Source organism: Arachis hypogaea, chromosome 19 (assembly GCF_003086295.3).
Source record: "Arachis hypogaea cultivar Tifrunner chromosome 19, arahy.Tifrunner.gnm2.J5K5, whole genome shotgun sequence".
NCBI classification, from domain to species: domain Eukaryota; kingdom Viridiplantae; phylum Streptophyta; class Magnoliopsida; order Fabales; family Fabaceae; genus Arachis; species Arachis hypogaea.
Window position 1 is genome coordinate 47,178,107 of NC_092054.1, and position 22,539 is coordinate 47,200,645.

At 28.2% G+C, this 22,539-nt stretch overlaps 1 protein-coding gene, 1 long non-coding RNA gene and 1 pseudogene across 2 annotated transcripts; all 3 read left to right on the forward strand.

Annotated features, from left to right (window-relative positions):
• Positions 1-3,685: 3,685 nt before the first annotated feature.
• Positions 3,686-6,145, forward strand: LOC112779414 (transcription factor bHLH94). The gene is made up of 3 exons (XM_025823658.3): positions 3,686-4,301; positions 4,707-5,150; positions 5,738-6,145. Exons 1-3 carry the CDS (start codon positions 3,945-3,947, stop codon positions 5,846-5,848), a joined length of 912 nt encoding a protein of 303 aa, XP_025679443.1. The 5' UTR covers positions 3,686-3,944; the 3' UTR covers positions 5,849-6,145.
• Positions 6,146-7,032: 887 nt separating this feature from the next.
• On the forward strand, positions 7,033-7,746 carry LOC140182259 (probable sugar phosphate/phosphate translocator At2g25520; annotated as a pseudogene).
• A 1,927-nt stretch (positions 7,747-9,673) lies between these two features.
• On the forward strand, positions 9,674-12,814 carry LOC140181946 (uncharacterized). Its single transcript, XR_011877641.1, has 4 exons — positions 9,674-9,976; positions 10,697-10,859; positions 12,111-12,167; positions 12,502-12,814. It is a non-coding gene; the product is annotated as an uncharacterized lncRNA (long non-coding RNA).
• The last annotated feature ends 9,725 nt before the right edge of the window (positions 12,815-22,539 follow it).

Here is a 22,539-nt window from a genome sequence, read left to right on the forward strand (position 1 = left end):
GTCCATCCCCAATTTGGTGCCTCCCATCCGACAAGCTCCTCTCTGGTAAGATTTAGTAAGCTACTACTATGCTCTTTTATGCTCAAAGTAATGCTATAATTTTTTACAATTTTTTTTTTATCATTTGGTGAAGTTGATTATTCGACAGAGTCTCGTCTCTGAAAATGAGATCATTTCTACACTTTCAGGCTATGTTGCACGTTGTGACGAAGATGATGGGCCACGAAGTCCCATAATGCTTTCGAGAGACCAAGAAAAGGTTAGTATTGAGCTATTCCTAAAAGGATTGAGAGAAAAAAATTTCATGTGTATCTCTGTTTACTATGCTAATCCATATTGTACGGATATAGGGGCAATCTCGTAAGGTGTGGTGCACAGTCTCTTCTTTTGCACAGCATCTCAGACAGTTGTTGTTGTCTGTGAGATTTCTGCTCTTCCTCCTGCTGTTGGTAAGCAAAACTTCATGGGTAAGGATCCAATAGAAGGTTTTCAAATGCTAAGGAAGTTATTTTTCCAAAGCAATTTGTGTAACCTGTTATTATTCTCCTTGTTACTGAAAAAAGCCTCATAGGCTGATTTAATTGTAAACTTGCCATCTAGTGTTGGAAGCCGCCCACAGTATCTGCTCCAATGTCAGGATTGGGAAATTTTAAAATTCTAATGCACTCTAGAACATTCTTAGGCAAAACCTGACTAATTTTTATCCAATTTCAAGTATTCTAAGAACTAATATAATCACACAACCTTTTTTCAAGCATTTCTTCATCGGGGTTAATGGTAGCTAAGTCTTTTAATTTGTGAATTTCTGGGATCCAATGGTCATCCCAAAAAGGAATACTTTTTCCGTCACCTATTCTCCAATTAGGATCTCTTAAAATTTTTTCCAAACCTTTGTTATTCCAATCCTAGCGTTTAAGCTACTAGTCTTCTTATGAACTTTGAATATGATGCTATCTCCTCCGGCATACTTTTCTCTCATCACCTGAACCCATAGGAAATTTCTTTGGTAGATTAAGCCCTAAGAAAGTTTCATAAGAAATAATTGATTGGTCTCCTGCGCCCTTTGAATCCTCAGTCCACCCTCATCCTTTGGTTTATAGATTTTCTCCCAACTTAAGAGATGGACCTTTCTATCTTCTTCGATATTGTTCCATAGGAAGTCCCTATAGAGTTTATCTATTCTAGCACAATCCGTCATAGGGATCTTCATAGTCTGCATGTAATAACTAGGAATGGTTGATAACACCGATTGGATAAGAGTGCATCTCCCTGCAAAAGATAGAGATTTTTTGTTTCAACTAGATAACTTGGTTTGCATATGGTCAAGGATGAACTGAAAATGACGCTGGTTACACTTCTCCGTGATCAAGGGTACTCCTAGGTATTTTTTCAGATTAGCCGTCAGGGTTATTTCAAACTCCTGACTTAGTTGCTGCCTAATATTATGTTAACATTCTTAGAGAAGTAGACACAAGACTTGTGAAAGCTGATTCTTTGTCCTGAGTTCTCGCAAAAAGTGTGTAAGGTCTCCTTAATCGTTCACACTTGTTCACTAGAAGCTTTAGAAAAGAGAACCAAATCGTCTGCAAAACAAAGATGAAATATTTTAGGTCAATTTCTAAAAATAATTATTGGCTCTCATTTTTAATCAATAACTAATTTATTAATAAGGTGGAATAAATGCTCAATACAAAGAACAAAAAAATAAGATGAGAGAAGGTCTCCCAATCTAATTCCTCTTGTTGGGAAGAATGTCTCAGAGGGTAATCCATTCCAAAAGAGATTCATGGTGGGATAAAAATGCAGTGGGCAATGCATGACATTAATGATTCCTTCTGAGATATCAACATCTTTTAAAGTATCTACCACAAAATTCCAGTTTAACTTGTTGTAGGCCTTCTCCAGGTCGATCTTTATAGCCATGATTCTTTTTTCTTGATTCCTATTACACATGGTGTGAACCACCTCCTGGACCACTAGGATATTGTCTGCATTTATCCTTCTAGGAATAAAACTAGATTGAGCGTTAGAAATAAGCACATGCATATAACTTTTAAGTCTAGAGACAATAATCTTAGTGACCACTTTGTAGCAAATATTATATAGACTAATAGTTCTAAAATGACTAATATTTTCAGGTACATAAATTTTGAGAATAATTGTAATAAGAGTCTTGTTAACTTCATTAATATCTGTGGGTTACTGAAAAATAGACTTCACCCAACTGGAAGAATTTTGCTGGAATACTATCACTCTCTGGGGCTTTTCAACTCCCCATATAAAAAATGACAGCTTTAACTTCCTCTTGAGAGACCTCTTTCAAAATATCAGCATAATCCCTGCTAACAAATTTCGGAAAAAAAATCAAACAGGGAAAAGATTGTAATTTGAATCCATAGATTATAGGATCTGGAAAAATCAACTCTCCCATCTCTTTAACGGCTTAATATCATCAATCTATTTTCCTAAATCATTCTTAAGGGCTATTATCGTATTCCTTTTTCTTTTACCATTTACTCTCTGATAGAAGTATCTAGTATTTTTATTGCCAAATTTAATGTTGTTGCTTCTTGATAACTGTTGTCAATAGACTTCTTCTTGCACTGCAATGCTTTCATACTCTTGCCAGAGCTCCTTTTTGAGCTTATCAAGAAAAGGATTCGAGTTGAAGGAAAGAATGTTGGTGAAATTTTCTCCAATTTTGATATTTCACATATATCACCAATTTTGAGATATTTCACCATTTTTGTTTTTATATCTAAAATTTTTTTCCTTTTTTCCCTCCTATTTTTATTACTTTTTTTGTCTATAAATTCTGTAATAAATGGCGATCTGAACAAATTTAATAAAAAAATAAAGCATGAAGTAGAAACTTGAAAAGAAAAAAAAATAAATTTAAGAGGATTACTACAGAAAATAAATAAATCTATTTTTTCCTTTTAAAAGATTATTAGTGATTAGTGATTAATGATCTCCACAACATACCTACTCTATCAAATTTAGATTTAAAAATGTTATGCACACTTAAATTAGTTACTAAAATCAGTCATCAATAATGTATTTATATATAAATATATGTTTAATTTGACTCAATTTTAATATGTATTTCAATATATATTCTATCGTAGTGATTGATCTTGGTACATACTTAACATGGTTGATTTATATGTATATGTATTATCCAAATTTTGAAAATTAAACTAATATTCAAATCGATAGACCTAGAAATTTAAAAGTTTAAAAGTTCAACAGAAATTTAATTGGTATTGAACTGAAAATAATAAAATAATATATTCATGTATAAATTATATAATTTTTTAGAACAAATTAATTTTTGTGTTTTATTATTTTAAACCGGTTAACTGCTAAAATATCAGATCAATTTAACTGATTAATCAATTTTTGTATTATTACATTATTAAAAATAAATAATTTTCAAATTGACCATCTAAAATATCATTTAAGCTCATGAATTTAATTAGATAATTGTATAAAAATATCATATGATTTTGTGTACTAAAAATAACTGTAAATTAATTGAACTGGATGGTAAATAGTTTTTAAATTAACATGTAATAAATACTTGTACAAAATATAATAATTATATGTATATATATTTTTTAATCTGTGTATTCAAATTATACTTGTTCTATATATTATGTGTGTGTGGAAAAACTAACAAAATAGATTAAAAACTTGGTATGTTAGTAAACTGTTACTGAATAATTTGTGGCATGTAGAATTTGAAGAAATAAAATGATTAAATTTGAAACTGTATTATTCATAGTTGAGTATTTCACGTGCAAAGCAGTGTCCATTTTGGTCCCTTATTAGCGTAGCTTGAAAGAGCTTTATATAAGGCCAAATACTCTTCCCAAAGAACTCAACACTTTCTTCTTCATTCTCTTCACAATCATCATAATCATTGTTACAGAGATCGATCGATGGCGCTAAAAGCAGTGGTGTATCCACAAAGCCAAGACCCATCATTTGGCTATGGAGTCAATTACAACAACTGCTACCGAAACTGGAGTAACAGCTACAATAATGAAGACCAAAGAGTAGAAACAACTTACCCTGCAGAAATATGGAACAATAACAATACTACTTGTTCATCACCGCCATCAGTGTTGCCATCGTCGTGTCGGCCGAAGAGGCGAAGAGCGAAGAGCAGGAAGAACAAAGAGCAGATAGAGAACCAGAGAATGACTCACATTGCAGTGGAGCGCAACAGAAGGAAGCAGATGAATCACTATCTCTCCCTTCTCCGCTCTTTAATGCCGGACTCTTATGTTCAAAGGGTACTCTACTCCTCATTTCTTACATCTTTCAACACTACAGACACTTATTCAGATTCCTCACAACAAGTTTACATTTGAGTCCTCTTAGTTTTATCCTTGTTTTTTTTTTTCTTTTACCATTCCAGACATAAAAAAAGATTGGTTAGATTGAATTAGTAGTGTTGAAGATTAACCAATTTCTTTTTATACATTTTCTCGTTTTTCTTTTTTATTTGATTTTTATTGTTTGAATAAGCTATTAAACCAACTTGATTAAACTTTAGATACCAAAATAAATTGGTGAAGTAGCATGTTGGTTCTAATAACAGTACTCAAATGATAACAATTTAACAAGAACTCTATTTATTATTGTTGGTTTTAATTATTTGTATGCGAATATGTGGGTGAATGAACTGAATAATCCAGGGGGATCAAGCATCAATAATAGGAGGAGCTATTAACTTTGTTAAGGAGCTTGAACAGAAGCTGCAGTTCCTTGGAGCTACATATCAAGAAGGTGAAGATGGGAATAATAAGAAGAAGAAGAACATGGCCTTTTGTGAATTCTTCACATTCCCACAGTACACAAGAACAGCAACAGCAACAGCAACAACATCAAGCAGCAGTAGTAACAGTGAGAAATCATCATCATCAAGAACAGTGGCGGCAGAGGAGGAGTTGGGGGAGGTAGCTGCAGACATAGAAGTGACAATGGTGGAGAGCCATGCAAATGTGAAGATAAGGTCAAAGAAGAAGCCAAAGCAGCTGTTGAAGATGGTGTCTGCTTTGCACAACATGAGGCTTACAATCTTGCACCTTAATGTCACCACCACCATCAATCAACTTGTTCTCTACTCTCTCAGTCTTAAGGTAATTATTCATTTCTCTTCTTCTTTTTCTTCTTTTGTCTTATTACTTTCTTAGGAATCTTCAACAGTCTGCTTATAATAACTCCCTATATTTGTTCACAGAAAAGAAATAAACACAAAATATCTAAATGTTTTATTATTTTTTGGTTTTGTCTTCTACTGTATCAACATCAAGGTATTTTAAGATTTAAGATTAAAGTATATTTTTTTATAGTTTATAATTTTTTTAAAAATAATCTTAATATCTAATTTTATTTAGTTTTGTTTTTAATATTCTAAATTTGTATTAATGTTAATCTTTAAGAATAATTTTAATATAAATTAAAAACGTTAGGAATAAAATTAAATAAAGTTAAATATTATAAATATTTTTTTTTAAAAAAAATACGTTAGTGTTAGAAAAACGTATTCACCTAGTCTAAAAGGTTCTTATTCTCGTACATAGTCAACCTATACAAAGAATATAGCGAAAAAGAGAGCAAAATATAATTTTATCACCAAATATAACAATGCTCTGTATTCTATGTACATTATGAATCTGTATGTATAAGTATTGGCCAAAGTTTGAAAGTGAAAACGTTGTTGCAGGTGGAAGATGATTGCAAGTTGGGATCGGTGGATGATATTGCTGCAGCTGTATACCAGCTTATGAATACCATTCAACAAGAGGCACCAATAATCTTAGCTTCAACTAATTAATAATAATAATAATAATAATAATAATAATAATAATTTAAGATCCAAGCATCAAGCCTTATTAGCTTCATCACTAAATTTGGTTCTTAGATGGATCTCTCTTTTTCTTTTTCCCCTCTTTGAAGGTGTAACCAAAATTATTGCAAAGGCTATTCATCAATTTCTATTGATGGTGCCTTGATGTGGGGGCTCTTTAATTAGAAGTAGTTTAATTTAATTTGTATGTGTCTTTGTAGGCATAGGCCCTTTTGAACCTTTTTTTGTTTTAATATCAATTTCTCTTTCTCTGTCTTCTCTTTTTATCTATGGGGTACGAGTGGAGAACTTTGTGATACATATTTGTGCTTGATGCATATTTAGGTGCTTGGTCAATTCTACTTACCTTTCTTTCATAATGGGTAGGTCACATCTAATACCTATGAGCCAAGTTGTTATAAAGCACAAAATGGGAATTTTTCTCACAATAACATTAAATGAGTCACATGATAGTCTCTGAATTTTTTGCTATCATTGTGCCAAATACTAAGTCGTCCATGTATTGTTTTTCCATTTATTTGACTATTATCTTAATCTAACAAATGGATGATTATGACCAAATTAGTCAATTAAAACATTAACCCCACAAATATTGCTATTGCTTGATTCTTGCCTCCCCTTGATAATAAATAAATAAATAAACATCATCAATTTAACAGTATCTCTTACAATGTCAACAATAATACATAATAAATTTAAAGAGTAATTATTTAAATTAGTCCCTGAAATTTTTAAAATTGGACACTTTAGTCCCTCAATTTTTGAAATACACAATAAACTCTCTCAAATTTAATTCCGATAGACAAATCAGTCATTGACCTTGTTTCTCCTTCAATGACAAATAAAAAATAATGACATAGAAGCATGAATTAGCACACATGGTAGTCAGTTGTCCACATGTGCAAACAAGACAAATTAATCCTTGGACTTAGGTTTAAAACTACGTCGTTTTGGAGAATACCCAAAATGCAACATTTGATTCCCCTTTGTCTCTGGACTCTATCCCCTCCTTGGTTGTCATCCCCTAAATCTCTCTGGTGATTTTCTCATCCAACCAGATTCTGATTCGGATTTAGTTCTGATCCGCTTGTATTGTACTTATCGAGAAAGAAGGAAATGGTTATGTCAGAGAGCACTGAACCCCCGAGACCATGGCCAACATGCTCTCCATCGGCACTCTCTGCTCTCTTTCTCTTTAGTTCTCCAACTTTGCCTACATCTATCTTTCTGTCTCCTTCATCTAGATGTTGAAGACTCTCATGCCCATCAACATCTACTCCATCGGTGTTCTCTTCAAGAAGGAGAGTTTCACGAACGGGACCATGGCCAACATGCTCTCCATTTCATTTGATGTCGCCATTGTCGCTTACGCGAGGCCGAATTCAACACCTGAAAGGTTTTCCTGCAACTTACGGCTATTGCGTTTGAGGCCACACGCCATGTTCTTATCCAGATTTTGCTCAATTCAAAGGGAATCTCGCTTAACCTCATCACCTCACTCTATTAAATTGCGCCCTGCTGCCTTGTGTTCTTGTCAGTTTCGTGATTGATTATGGAGTACCCTTCTCTCAAGGATAATTTCAGTTTCCATCTAAATTTTGTCTTCTTTGCTCATCGGAAAGACTTTGGCTTTGACCATGAACGTTGCTGGATTGGTGAAGGACTAGCTACTAATTGCATTTTCGTGGTCGGTGATTAAGGATACCGTCACGTAGGTGAATTTGATTGGGTATGGGTTGGTATTCTTGGGGGTTGGTGTTCTTGGGAAAGGGGATAAGGGAATCATACACAGTTTTAGAACCTTAAGTCCAGAGATTAATTTGTCTTATTTGCACATGTGGACAATTGGCTGCCCCAAGTGTTAGTCCATGCCTCAATGTCAATATTTTTCGTTTATTATTGACAGAGAACAAGGCTAGGAACTAATTTCTCTGCCGTAGTTAAACTTAGGAGAGTTTTTTGTGTATTTCATAAGTTGAGAGACTAAAGTGTCTAATATTAAAAACCTTAGAGATTGATTTGGGCAATTATTCAAATTTAAAAAGTCAGCCATTAAATTAATTAATATCATTATCATTATATTATTTTACAATAGATAGCATTTTGGCGCCAAGAATACTGACATGGATGGTTATGCCACTAGTATACATACCTCTCTCTTCTTAACTTATTTTAGGAAAGTATATTCTTTATAATTATACGAAAATCAACTTTTAGTGAATAATTATACTAATTATTAATCATTCTAATTGTCAATCATTATAATATAATTATTAATCATACATTATTAACATTTATATGATATTGATATCAATTTCTATAATCAATTTCATGCAACTAAAGGTTATAAATAGTGCAACTAAAGGTTATTTACAATTTACCTCATCCATCAAATACCACCTTGAGTTGTATTCACTAATCCGAGTTCTAATTACATGGATATAAGAGTTCAACAAATGAACAATGAACTCTATTTCAGTAAAGGGTGGTTAGATCTACTCATATATATATTATGACCAACTCAATGAAATCTAGATAAAGTTAGCTTTTTTAGGAGGAGCTCGATTTTTTATTGAGCAATTGCTTCCAAGGATCTTTATAGGCTAAGTTCAAATTCCATCCCCTTTATACTTTCTACGTCAGGCAGAAAATTTTCGAAGTGAAGCTTATAATGAAATTGAATTTTTTCAATTTAAGTTAAATTTTCAAAGAATTATGTCAGTCGTAGAGATACAATTTTAAAGATTAGTACTCTGTTTAAATTTTTTTCTTTTAAGTTTTTAAAAATCAAAATATTTTTATAATATATTATGATTTTTTTCAGAAATTACTATTCTTCTAATGCGTGAATGCAATGTCATTGATGAAAATAAAGTTCAATTTAATTTTTTGGTGTGGCTATTTTATACCTTACCGCATTACATAAATAACAAACGATGAAGCTTATTTAACAAGAAGATGGTGTGAATCTACATACATTTTAAATCTTTAAGCTGATGACATTATTTCAATTGGTTGTCGTTTCGAGAATGATTCTAATCTATATCTGTTTAAGGTCTAGAATAGCTTATATATTATTTAAACAGTTTAGTTCTAATATTATCATTCGATTAAAGTAGTTTTAGACACTACAAGAAAAAGCGTGTTTATCGACGGCAAAAATCGACGGCTATTTCTGCCGTCGATAATTTTCGACGGCCTGCTGTCGATATTACTAAAAAAATAATTAAAAATAAAAATATTAAAATCGACGGCCTAGTCGTCGATATTTTTATAATGCATTAATTTATTTCCCTATTATCGTCATATTATAGGCGAACCAGCAGTCGAAAATAAAATCGACGAATATGGCGTCTATTTTATTATTTTAAATATCGACAACTTTGCCGTCGATAAATTTGAACGGTCTAGATTACCTTCTAAAATGGGATGAATGGTCTAAATTTAATCTATATAATAGACGCCATATGTGTTGTTTTTTTTATATTAAAATCGACGAATGTGTCGTCTATTTTATTATTTTAAATATCGACAACTCTGCCGTCGATAAATTTGAACGATCTAGATTACTTTCTAAAATGGAATGAACGGTCTAAATTTAATCTATATAATAGACGCTATATGTGTTGATTTTTTATATTAAAATCGACGACTTTGTCGTCTGTTTTATTATTTAAAATATCGACAACTTTGCCGTCGATAAATTTGAATAAAATCGACACACAGGCCGTCGATTTTTATCACTAAAAACACATTTTCTCAACTCCTGCTTCCAAAGTTCAGAAACGCATGTCTTCCCCAAATTCAAGCTAGGTATTTTTATCACTAAAAATGCTTTCTCTTCAACTCCGCCTCCGTCCGACACCACCACCGGTGACCACCATCGCCTACCCTCTCTCTCTTCCTTCTTCTCTTTCTTCCCCATTTCTCCATTTCTTCGTTCCTGCGTGCGACACCCCTGTTCGTGGAGTCACCCTCTGTCCGCGTCTTCAAGCACCGACAAGCAACCACCAGCGGCGGCGACCTTCTGTGCCACCGCGACATCACCACCACCCCACCGCCTTTCCGTTCTTCTTCCTCCTTTCATCAATGCAGGTTCCCTTCCCCTGTTCCCTGTCTTTCTTTTCTTTATTTCCACTGCTTTTTAATTCTGTTTTTAGAAATTTTGGTTAGGCTTAGGTTTGTTAAAACTTGTGTTTCTGGACTGAAATTGTTGTTGGCTGTATCTTTCTGAAATTACTGGGTTGAATGTTGCTTAGATTAAAACTGAAATTTACTGTTTTGAACTCTGCACACCACATGTTCGGAGAAATGCCTGAATGGAATTTTTGTATGTAAGGCTTTATTATTATGATTATTATTAGGTTTATTTTTTCAATTTTATAACATTTTGATAGAGTAAAATAGTAAATAGTGAATTGTATTTAGCTAAGGAAGAATCTAATAACACATCATATTAAAAAATGAGGTTAGAGACAAAAGATACATATTATGTGCACACGTATTATTGTGTATTTTTGTATTCTAACATGGTTGTTTGTTTATATTGATATCATGCTTTAATAAAAGACATTTAGAAAGATATCTCACAAAATTAATCAAATTTGATAAAAAAAGATATCTTATTTATATTTTTATTTTTCTCTTCATGTAAACAAATTTCTATCTCCCAATGTTTTAAGAACAATTAGACAACTAACTAGATAGTTCCGGTATCAATTAGCCAACCAAGATTTTCATATCTCACAGGTATAAACAAACTTAATGCAAGTTTTTCTAATTGATGCTCTGTTTTCTTTTCAAACTTGAATGCAGTACTAGGTCTGTTCAGAAGTTATTGGAGCATGTAACAAACCAAGAACAAAGATTATGTATAATGTCGGCGTTGACACCAAGTGTTGTTGCTTTGTCTACTAACACGAATGGTCTTCATGTGGTTGATCATTGTGTCAAGCATTTCTCAAGTGAAGATACTAAGGTAAATGTCTTCAATCACTTCATTTGTTTTGATTACTGGGGTTGTATGGGTTTCATCATATGATTGGTTAATCTTTGTGTGAAAAGAATCAGAGTGTTCCATTCTGGCTTAAGTGATTGTTTGTTGATTATAGAGCTTTTCCTTGCATATTAGTATTACAGATTTATAGGTGTCTCTTCATTAGTGCTTAATCACTCTTGCATTCCTTGACCATTTCATAACAAATCTATGAAATTTAAAGTGCAAATTATATTATTTATTAATATTACTATTTTACATCCAAAACAAGTTAAAACACGCCGAATTTGATTCATTTGTGTTCACATTTAATAATATTTAATATAAGTCATTAATCAATTAATTGATTAATTAACTATGGCCCATGATCAAGTTTAGGTAAACTTGCATGAAGTTGACACAAGAGTGAATGCTCTTTTAATTTGTTGTCTTATCTCTTGAAATAGAAAGGTAGATAGCACAAATTGAAATAGTGAGGCATATATTCTAGCCTTTGATTAGTTAATTGGTTAAGTAATCAGAAAATAATATTAGATAATTTGAGAAGTGGAGAAGCAGATTAAGTACCTGATTGGTTGGTTATTGGTAATTATTAGTTAATTCAAAGGGGAACGTTTTTTTAGGGTCTAAGTTTGATAAACAAGGGTAGTTTGGGAAGTGAGCAGAAAAATATTAGATGCATCATTTGTTATTAGATTTATGGTACTCCTGTATATTATGGGAAAACAAATTCAATTAGCATGTACATTATTGAGAAGAAAAACTGCTATCATATCAAAATCTGTGTTATAAAACTTACATCACAAACACAATCATGTCTTATTGCCTTATAACTTAAATAATAACTAAGTTTATCCAAGATATCAATTCCCTTCAACAGAACAGAACTATGAGCGACTCAGTCATGAAACTTGTATTAGCAATGGCTAAAGCATATTGTATTCGTGTTAATGACCTATGCATTTTGTTCTGTTTTCCTTTTGAAATCTGGCACAAATCTATTGGCTCTCTGGATTTCATCCTCATTTTTATTAATAACAGTCTCAAGACAAAAATATAAAATATTAAAATGATTATTTTTCTATTGTTTCAATACCTTATAGTTTATATAGTATTTTAACGTGACTTCCATTTCTTCTCAAACATTTAGAGTTATATCTATAGATTGCAATGATTCCCTGTTCCTAACTATATATTTTGATTTTTTAACAACAACATATACATTTGAAGCAGCTTTCTTAAAAGATTCCCTCTCTCTGGTTCTGCAAAGTTAGGGTTTCCTATGACCAGGTACACTACCCTTTTCATTTCTTCAATTATTGCTTGCTGTAATTTCAGCTCAGGTATTAGCAATTGCCAACTTCTGCTTATTCTTCATGTGTTGATTGCTTGCTTGATTTCTTGTTAGCTAGTTTTAAGTTTGTTGGAATTTGAAATTCGGTTACTGATTAAGCATTTTGTTACTAGCTGATTCTGTTTTCTGGTTTAGCTTCTTGGAGCTTAGTTAGTTTTCTGCTTCTTTGTGAAGTATGAGGAATCATCAAATTGAAAGAATATTCAGTTTTCTGCTACCGAACTCAAGATTCTGATATACTCTTTTGCAATATTTGATATTTCTATGCAGTATTTCACAGTGGAAATTGTAGTGGTGTGGGTCAATAGAATCTTTTGATCAAAGAAACAATAGTGGAGTATTTTGTGTATTTTGTGTATTTTGGTTTCCTGAATTTAAGTTGTTCCTCTTATCAGCATTCTAATCTGTATCTGCTGTGAGATAATTGATTTCAAAGGTGTATTTTTCTGGACATCCGTAAACGAATATAACTCTAAGTTTAGTTATTTATCTTGTCTTGAGTCTTTATGTTAGAGGGTTATTTATTATTTTGATAAGTTTGTAAACTCATTATCTAATATTTAGTATAAATTTTATTTTTATATTTAAAAGTTTATTTGTCTTGTTATCTAATATTCTGTTTAAATTTTATTTTTATATTTAAAAGTTTATTTGTATTAACGGTTTACTAATTTTCAAATAGAAAAAAATAAAACATATAACTATTAAAATCGACGGCAAAGTTGTCGCTTTTAAAAGTTAAAATAGACAAATCTAAATAATTAAATCGACGGCAAAGATGTCGATTTTATTCAAGCACATATCGACGGCCTTGACGTCGATTTTATTAAACATATTATAGACAAAAGTGTTGTTGATTTTATTGAGTTAAATATCGACACAAAGGCTGTCGATTTTATTGAATCAATTATCGACAAAGAGGACGTCGATTTTAAATAATAATATCGACGGCAATGTTGTCGATTTTATTGAGAATGTAAAATTCTCACACCCATATTACAGACGAAATTGACGTCGATTTTATTAAATTATTATCGACGGCCATGAAAGCCGTCGATTTTATTAGCATTTTGAAAAATCGACAGGCTTTATAGCGACCAACTGCGCCGTCTATTTTGCCGTCTAATTTCAATATTATCGACGTTTCTTGTAGTGAGAGAAATTTTAATTGTTACCTCAATTTATATATTACGATAATTATTTTTGGATATGTTATTTTTAAATCTTTTAATATGATTTTTTTTTCGGTTTATGAATTTTTTTTATTGACTCCTAGTATAACTAAGGAAAAATCCAATATTTGATAAGAAACTAGTGTATACACTATATGGGATAATTAATAAAAATATATAAGTTTTTTATTAAAAGAAATTAAACAAAAGATATATATAATAATTATTACTATAAATATTTTACAAATTACAAAGTTATAATTAAAATTAAAATTTAATTATTTTTAATGTTAAAAATATTAAAAATAATTAGTATTTATCTTAACTGATTTGGATTGATTGAGTGGTCATCTCACTCGTCTACCTAAGTAAGTATTAAAGTTTCGAATTCTCCCTTGTGTATGTAACAACTCATTGGCTAGCGGCAGACCCTTAATAAATAGAGCTTTAATCCGTGGAGGATTAGTTCTCGACCTGCCGAGTTGAAAAATACAGTGAAAGAAAATAGTATTTGTCTTAAAAATAGAACAATTCTCATTGACGATAGCAATACTTATGGAGATTTGCCTTTGTTGAAATTTAACTGTGACGGTTTTATTTATTGGTATCATATTCATTCAAGAAGTCAACCAATATGATCAATGTTATTACCGGTTAAAATTTTATATTTTATGACATGATTTTCAAGCTTCTAGAGTTATAAACTTATGTCATTAAAAAAGCTATTAGATTGATTAATATTTTTTGGTAATATTACCAAAACACTGTAGTTGAGTATATTAAATTGTGTAAAAAGAAACTATAATAACTTTTGTTATTTAATATATAATTTATTCTATTGAAAAATAAATTATTATTCTTAGATTGGAATATATTTTTTTCTATTTTTATATCATTTTATTTGACAATAATTGTATTAAAAAAATAAATAACTACACTATTTTATAATATGATGTATAAAATAATTTTTATTTCAAAATTAATTCTGGTTAGTGAAAAAAAATTCAAAATATTTTTTTACACAAATTTAAATTTAAATTTGAATTCAGAATTGATTAACAACTCACCTTTTTTAAAATTTTAATAACAAAAACAAAATTAGTTAACTACAATATATTTAGCATTTAATAATTTTAATCATTTAAATTTTAATTACCAAAAATTGAGTTAAAAATTAATTATAACTTAATAATCGATAATACATACATATATATGTATGTATATATATATTAGCACACAAATAGTAATATCTAATATATCATTTAATTTGTTTAATAGAGCTAATGTATAATTTATTGAGGATTGATTTATTGTCTAAATTTTTTTAAAAAACTTTAAAGTATGTGAAAATAGTGATCTTATTTTTTATTATTATTTAAAAATTATTTATAATTTTTATTATTTAATTAACTTAATTAATAACTTTTATTATTATTTTTCTACAAACAAAATCATGTTTATATTATTTGTATATTTTTTTAATACTAATAAATATATAGGTATTTGTACTATTATATTTATTGTCTTAGATAATTGGCTTAAGTTACTTATTTCGTATGTTAAATAATATAAATTATATTTTATATATTAAATTCATCAATTTATCCATATTAAGAGGAGAAAAATTATGCAATAGATCGTATGTTATAAAGATTAGTCAATTTACATATAAATTATCTTTAGAAAAATAAAGAAATAATTTATCACATATAATAATCATTGATATATGTAGTGTCATGTGTATATTAGGATGATCTATTTTAATTATGTGAGTGATTATTATTATTCATTTTTTCAATAAGATAGTAAATAATATTTAAAAAAAAAGATAATTAGAATTTTTTTAGTTTGATTATAATAAAATCTATTATAAGTATACTTAACTTTTATATATATTAAATATAATCATATTTAATAGTATAGTATTTATTACAATAATGACTCAAAATATTAAGTCAAGTGAGTAAGATCAACCTAGGTCTATTGTTAGGATCTCAAATTCGAATTAGGTTCATTGTCTTAAAACCCGATGCAGATAAAGTTCACGTGTCCTATCTCAAATCGGCTCAAATTGAATTTTCGTTGTTAGTTAGATATAGTAATAGATACTCGTGTGGGCACAGCGACGGACCCCTTTTTCTGTCATTCGCTCACATTTTAAAAAAAATTCCCCATTCACTCTCCATTTTCGTCACAAGTCCCCATATTTAATTATCTCCTTAGTGAATGCAGATACCCACGATTATCTATGGATATTCTTTGAAATTTTTTTAAAAAAATAACAAAAAAATTATAATATAATAATTAAAAAAATCAATTCAATATAATTGAACACAACTCATAATATATTCATTTTAAAAAATAACATTTAAAAAAAATATAAAAAAACATCTTTCAATATAATAACATAATATAATATTTTAGAGCGAGACTGAGCGACATAATGACGAACTTAAGAGGCAGAGAAAAGTGAGTTAGAGAAAGAGTAGATACAAAATCAAGGCTAAGGATGAGTTTAGAAAGAAAAAAAAGAGTTTAAATTAGAGATAAAAATTAGGATTACTAAATTTAAAAAATGAATATATATATATATATATAAGGATAAATTAGTAATTTATATTCACGTGGATTTAAGGGGTCCCTTGAAGAGGGTACCTATGTCCCCATCCCAGTCTATTTCACGTGTAAAAATTTTACCGATCTCAATTTAGTCCTCGATTGGCTAGTCTTTTTTATCATTCCAATTGCCAGCATTTGTTAGTTCGTGGCGTGAAACTACTCTAGCCACTTAGTAAATTCCTAAATAACCAAAGTTCAAGCTATATCATTCTCATAAAATTGTAACACCCTTAAAACCTATTAATCAAAATATATAAAAAAAATATATAAAACAAAATCATAAAAAATTTTGGCAAAATAAAAAAAATTACAAAGATTATAACAGAAGTAAAAAAAAAGAGAAAAAAAATATAAAATACATTAGGTAAAAAATATAAATTAAATTCATTTATTTCATTTTCTTATTCAATATTTATTAACTAGTTTAATATTTATTTTGGTCAAATCAAATAATTAGTATAATTAATTATTTATACTTAATGTTATTTATTTAGTAGTATAACTGAACATATTAAAATATCAATAATAAAACTAAAACTAAATATTAAGGATAAAATTAAAAAAATTATATTTACTATTTTATACTTTTTTTAAATAAAAATAAGAAATAATATATTTATAAATAAATAAAAATTATTATTAAAAATTGAATATTCAAATAAAAAAAATAAATTATAACTTGTAAAAACTATTTATAAGATTTGTTACACAAATATTGAAATGTATGAACCGTTGTGATGTCACTAACACAAATACAAATCATACAATATAACAAATGTATAAAAGTAAAAATAAAATCTTCAAACTCAATCAACGTAACAATAAATAAAAATTTTGTTATTTATCTACTAAACGTGGTAGTAAATATTGGACAAAATAAAATCATATTTTTATAAATATATTTACAAATAACTAAAAAATTAAAAACAAACATGCTAAACAATATAGAGCATCAATAGTAAAGTATAACCTAAAAAAGTTACTTAAATTAAAAAAAAAAACATGCATGTGATGAATTATAATAAATTTATATATGAGGAGTAAAAATAAAATAAAAAATTAAAAATAAAATAAAGAAAACAATAAAAGAAGTAAAAGAAGATAAAATAAATAATGTGTGAAATAAATAAAAAAATGTATTGTAATAGAAGATTAATATAATCAATGAATATAACAGATAAAGGTAAAAGATTAAAATACGACCTCATTAAACAAATTTTAAGAAAAAAATTTTGAAGAAAAACTTTTATAAAAATATTATAATAAATTTAAAGCGTCTTTAAAAAAATAATTATACTAATCAAAATACATAAAAAAATAATTGATATAAAACAAAATTATAAAAATATTTATCAAAATTAAGATAGAAAAAATAAAAGTAAAGAAACTACAAACATTACACCCGAAGCACAAAATAAAAAGGAAAAAGGGATAGAAAGAACATTCTAATTATGTATAATTAAAATATATTATTGAATTATTAAATTAAAGAAATTGAATTAATGTCTAAAAATAATTACCAAAAACAATAAATTCTAATGACTAAAAATAATAAATCAAACTAAAGAAAATTTGAAAATATTATCTGAAAATATAAGAATCATAGAATATATAATATAGGAGTATATATACATTAATAACAAAATAAAATCGTAGCATATAGAATTGGAATCCTTCAATATTTTTAAATAAATTAAATGAATTTATTTAAAAATAATAAATATTCATTCAATACAACGATTAATATCCGTTTTATTTACTGGACCGTACTAATAGGAGAGCAATTAAAAAATATATGTTGATGGATATTTTGGAAAACGAGTTCCAAACACCCAAGACTCACTGGCAAGTGTACCGGGTCGCATCAAGTAGTAAAACTCACTTAGAGTGAGGTCGATCCCACAGGAATTGATGGATCAAGCAACTTTAGTGGGTGATTAGTTTAGTCAAGCTAACATTGAGTGAATTGTGTGAAGTTGATCAACAGAAAGTAAAATTGCAGTGAATTAAAGGTGCATAAGAATTAAATTGCTAAAACTTAAAGAGCAAGAAATGTAAATTGCAGAAACTTAAATGACAAGAAATGTAAATTGCATGAAAAGTAAAGGGGAGTGGGTGCTGGAAATTAAAGAAGGCAATAGATCAAGCAACTAGAAATTTAAATTGCAGAAATTGTAAATATGCAGGAAATTAAATCAAGCTAAATGTGAATGGAAATGTGAAATTGCAGAATGCAGGAAAGGAAATTGCAGTAAAGTAAAAGTAGCAGAAGAATTAAATGGCTTGAAAGTAAATTGAGTTGGGTGCTGAGAATTAAAGAAATCAAACAAAAAAGTGTAAATAGCAATCAAACAGAGAAGTAAAAGATGCAATAACATGCAACAGATCTAAACAGAAAAGGAAAATTGCTTGAAAAATTCAAAACAGAAAGATATCTCAACTTAATTGCAAATTCCAAAAAGACAAGTGAAGATCTCAGGGGATCAATGAGACTAGAAAATAAATCTAGATCTCAACCCCTTCCTTGATCCAGCAGAAGACAATATTGCAAAAGAAAGAAAGAGGAAGCAGTAAATGAAATTTGAATTATCTAGAAGAAGAATAAAGAGATTAGAGTTAGAATTGAAACAGAATTCCTTCAATTCTCCAATTCAAGTTAAGATGTAAAAGTGAGCTCTCTACTACTACTCTCTATTGGAGCCCCCCTCAATGAGATGGAATTGATGCCTTTATATATGCTTTACAAAGTGAGAATGAAAATGAAATTAAAATTCTAAACAAATTACCATTAAAATAAATTCCTAAGCTAACTAATCCTTGTGCCTTTGAGTGATGATAATGGGCTTAGCTTGCTTTGGATTTGAGGAGAAATGGGTTTGATTGGCCTTGATTCAATTTGGTGAGGAATTAAATTTAAATGAAATTTTGGTTGAATTTTGGCCCATGAGTGTTTGCTCCCAGTAGAGTGCTCTGCTCTTGTGGGGAGCGGAGCATTGAGGCTTGTCTTTGGCCTCTTTGTTGCGTGCCAAGTTGGGTGCCTCAGGATAGCGCTCTGCTCTTGTGGGGAGCGGAGCATTGCTGCTTGTGGTGTGTCTTGTGCGCGCACCAAATCCTCCTGGCTGTGTCAAACTTGTGCAAGGAATGAAGAGAGTAGCGCTCTGCTCTGCTTGGGAGCGTAGCACTCCTTTTGCTTGGGTGAGGTTCCAGGTTCAAGCCTTGGTGAAAGTATTTGGGGAGAGATTTTCCTTGAATTTTCAATTTTTCATGAAGAGAGCACGACAATGCTCTCTCCAAGAGCGGAGCATTATGCTTTGGAGTGAGGCTCCAGCTTCGAACCTTGGTGGAAGCATTGACTAATTTTTTTGCTTATTTTTAGTTCTTAAAGATGCCTTCCACTTGTGCCTCAATTTCATGCCAAATATGGATTGCCATATATCTTTGGAAAGCTCTGAATGTCAGCTTTCCAATGCAACTGGAAGCACATCAATCGGACATCTGTAGCTCAAGTTATAGCCCTTGGAAGGAGGCATGGTCATGCTGTGAGCGCCCAAATTTAAACTTAGCGAAAATTTTGCTTCCAAGCTTATTTTGAACTCTTATAGCGCTCAGCTCTTGGCAAGAGCGGAGCTTTGTGTGCTGATTGCCAATCCCCTTTTATTTGGTCATAGGCCACGCTTTTAAAAGCGTGGCCTAAGGCTCCAAAGTGTGCTCCAACTTCAAAGTGTGCCCCAAAGTTTTTTTTTTTCTCCTTTTTAGATTATTTTGTGCTTCTTTGCTTCTTTTTCTTCTTATTTCCTACAAAATTTATAAAATCAAAAGATCAAGGAAATATACTATTTAAGTACAAAAGCATTCATTATTCAAGCACAAATCATCAATTTCTTGTATGAATAAGCATAGAAAAACATGACATGGTGACATGTCATCATATGTGACCAGTTTAAATAATTTATTTAAGTATCTATTAATTAATATAAAGTATAAACTTATAATAATAATAATAATAATAATAATAATAATAATAATAATAATAATAATAATAATAATAATAATAATAATAATAATAATATATATATATAAAATAGTAAGATAATAAATTAAATTAAATAAATTCATTTATTTCATCACCTTATATATTATTTATTAAATCATTTAATATTTATGTGGTTTAATAAATCAAACAAATTTTTAAATAATTTAATATCTATTCTAATTAAATTAAATATTTGATTAGTTATGATTGATGTAATTTAATGAATCATATAAAATATTAAATGATAAAATATTATTTATTTTAATAAAATCAAATTAAATATAATTAATTAGTTATAATTAATACAGTTAAATCAATCAAACACATTAAATTAAAAAATAATTTAGCTAAATTATCTCTTAAGGCATATTTTAAAAAAATTTATTTTTCAATAATTTTTATAAAATATTTCTTTTTATAATGTTTTTAGCCTATGCTCTAAGGGCACAGTTAGCAGAGCCCATAAAAAAAATACTTAATTAGTTAATACAAATAATTAGTATTGGTTCAATAAATTAAAAGAAATAAATGAGAAAGGAACAGATAAAGAAAAGTGAACGAATAAAAATGTGTAGTTATCAAAAGACAATAAAAAAAGATTTTTTTTATTTTTTATTTATTTATTAATTATTAACTTATTATAATTAATTTCACATCATTTATTATGTGTTATTCATCTTAAAAATTAACACAATCAATTAGTTTAATTATAGATAATTAATTATAATTAATATAACTCATTTTACTATACTTTCTAAAAAAATAATAAAAAAGGCACGTTTTAATTTTTTGTTAAAGTAAAATAAAATAAAATACATAAATTGAATAGATATAAATCTGAAAATGATAAAATTTTATTAACAATTCAAATAAATTAGTACCATAAAAATAAATTTAATGTCTATTTAAAATAATTACTGACCTTTTATTCTTCTAATTATTAATAATTTAAATAAAATAATACACTATAATTTATTTTTTTATTTATTTTAAGTAATTACTAACATTTTATTTTTAATTATTTTTTTGTCTTATTTATTATTCATGCTTTCGATCTAAGATATTAATAAATAAATAAACTAAATTAATTGCCTCAATTATACTTGGACTATTCAACAATTCAACAAAATCTTTTCAATTTGGAATTAACTACTAACCATAGAAAATAGACAATTTAGAGTAATTTAGTATTATGAACATTAATTATGTATCGTAAAATAACCTAAAATTATAATGTAATTTATTTTTAAAAAATTAATCAAGCGTTATTATTAATTATGAAATAACCTAAAATTATAATGTATTTTATTTTAAAGAAACAATCAACTATTAATATCAATAAATAAAAACTATCGTCAAAATGCTTTGATTAAAAATATGAGGGGTTAATTACTATTCGTTATTAATAATATATCGATTATATCAAAAAGTATATATATATATAGTGAATTTAAAAAATAAAGATCGTTAAGTAATTAAGATTTTTTTTTGAAATAAATAGTAAAAAAAGAAATAAATGTTATAAACTATATTCTTTCGTAAGTAACCCTTTTAAGTTGTAAGTTATGTTTGGCATGATTTATTTGTATATCATTTAAATTGGCGTTGTTTTTATAACGATCATTTATTCTTAATAATTGTTAGAGTTTTTGATGCCTTACAATAATTATCTATAAAGAAAAAACATATATATTCTGAAAAAGTTATTAAATAAATTTATTCTTTTTGTCCTATTTTTATATTAAAAAAATTTTTGTTCTGTTCTTTTTTAACTATTATCATGTTATTATAATTGGTAAATAATATTGAAAAAAATCTTTAAAAATAGAAATAACGATGACACTTTGAATAATTAATTCAATAGAATTAAACTTAAATGAATAAGATGATTTAATTAATTATACAGATAATAGTATATTTATAAATATTAATAATAAAAATAGTCTCACTAATGTAAATGATCAATGCAATAATTATATGAAAAAATAAATAATTACATAATTGAATTATTTTTAAGATCCTATATGATTGAATTTAATGGACAAATTCAAAAATATCTATACAATAATGTCCTAATATTTTAGCATACTGTAAATTATACTATAATTTTATATATCATATTATAACGTTAAGTCAGCTCCTTAAACACATAAAGTACACATGATAAAAGAGAATATTAAAAAACAAAATTATAGTAAGATTATTTAAAAATACCATAAAAAAGACACATATCTTTTGTTAATCAAAAGTTAGAAGGAAAAAAATATGTGCCTAATAATGAACAACTAAAATAGACAAAAATCTTTAAAAAATATAAAAAAAAATAAAATGTATAAAGTAGTGATAAAAGAAATAAAAATTAAATAAATTATAAAAATTGTACCCTAAACACAAGAGAGAGAGAAAGAGAGAGAAAAGAGAAAGAATGAGTAAAAAACACATTATGATTTCGTATAAATAGATGACATTGAAAAAAATAAACTA

Excerpts from the sequence above, each read along its gene's own strand:
- LOC112779414 (XM_025823658.3), top strand. The coding sequence starts at position 3,945 with ATGGCGCTAAAAGCAGTGGTGTATCCACAAAGCCAAGACCCATCATTT. Across the intron at positions 4,302-4,706 it reads CGGACTCTTATGTTCAAAGG|GGGGATCAAGCATCAATAAT; the intron begins GTACTCTACTCC and ends TGAATAATCCAG. Across the intron at positions 5,151-5,737 it reads TCTACTCTCTCAGTCTTAAG|GTGGAAGATGATTGCAAGTT; the intron begins GTAATTATTCAT and ends ACGTTGTTGCAG.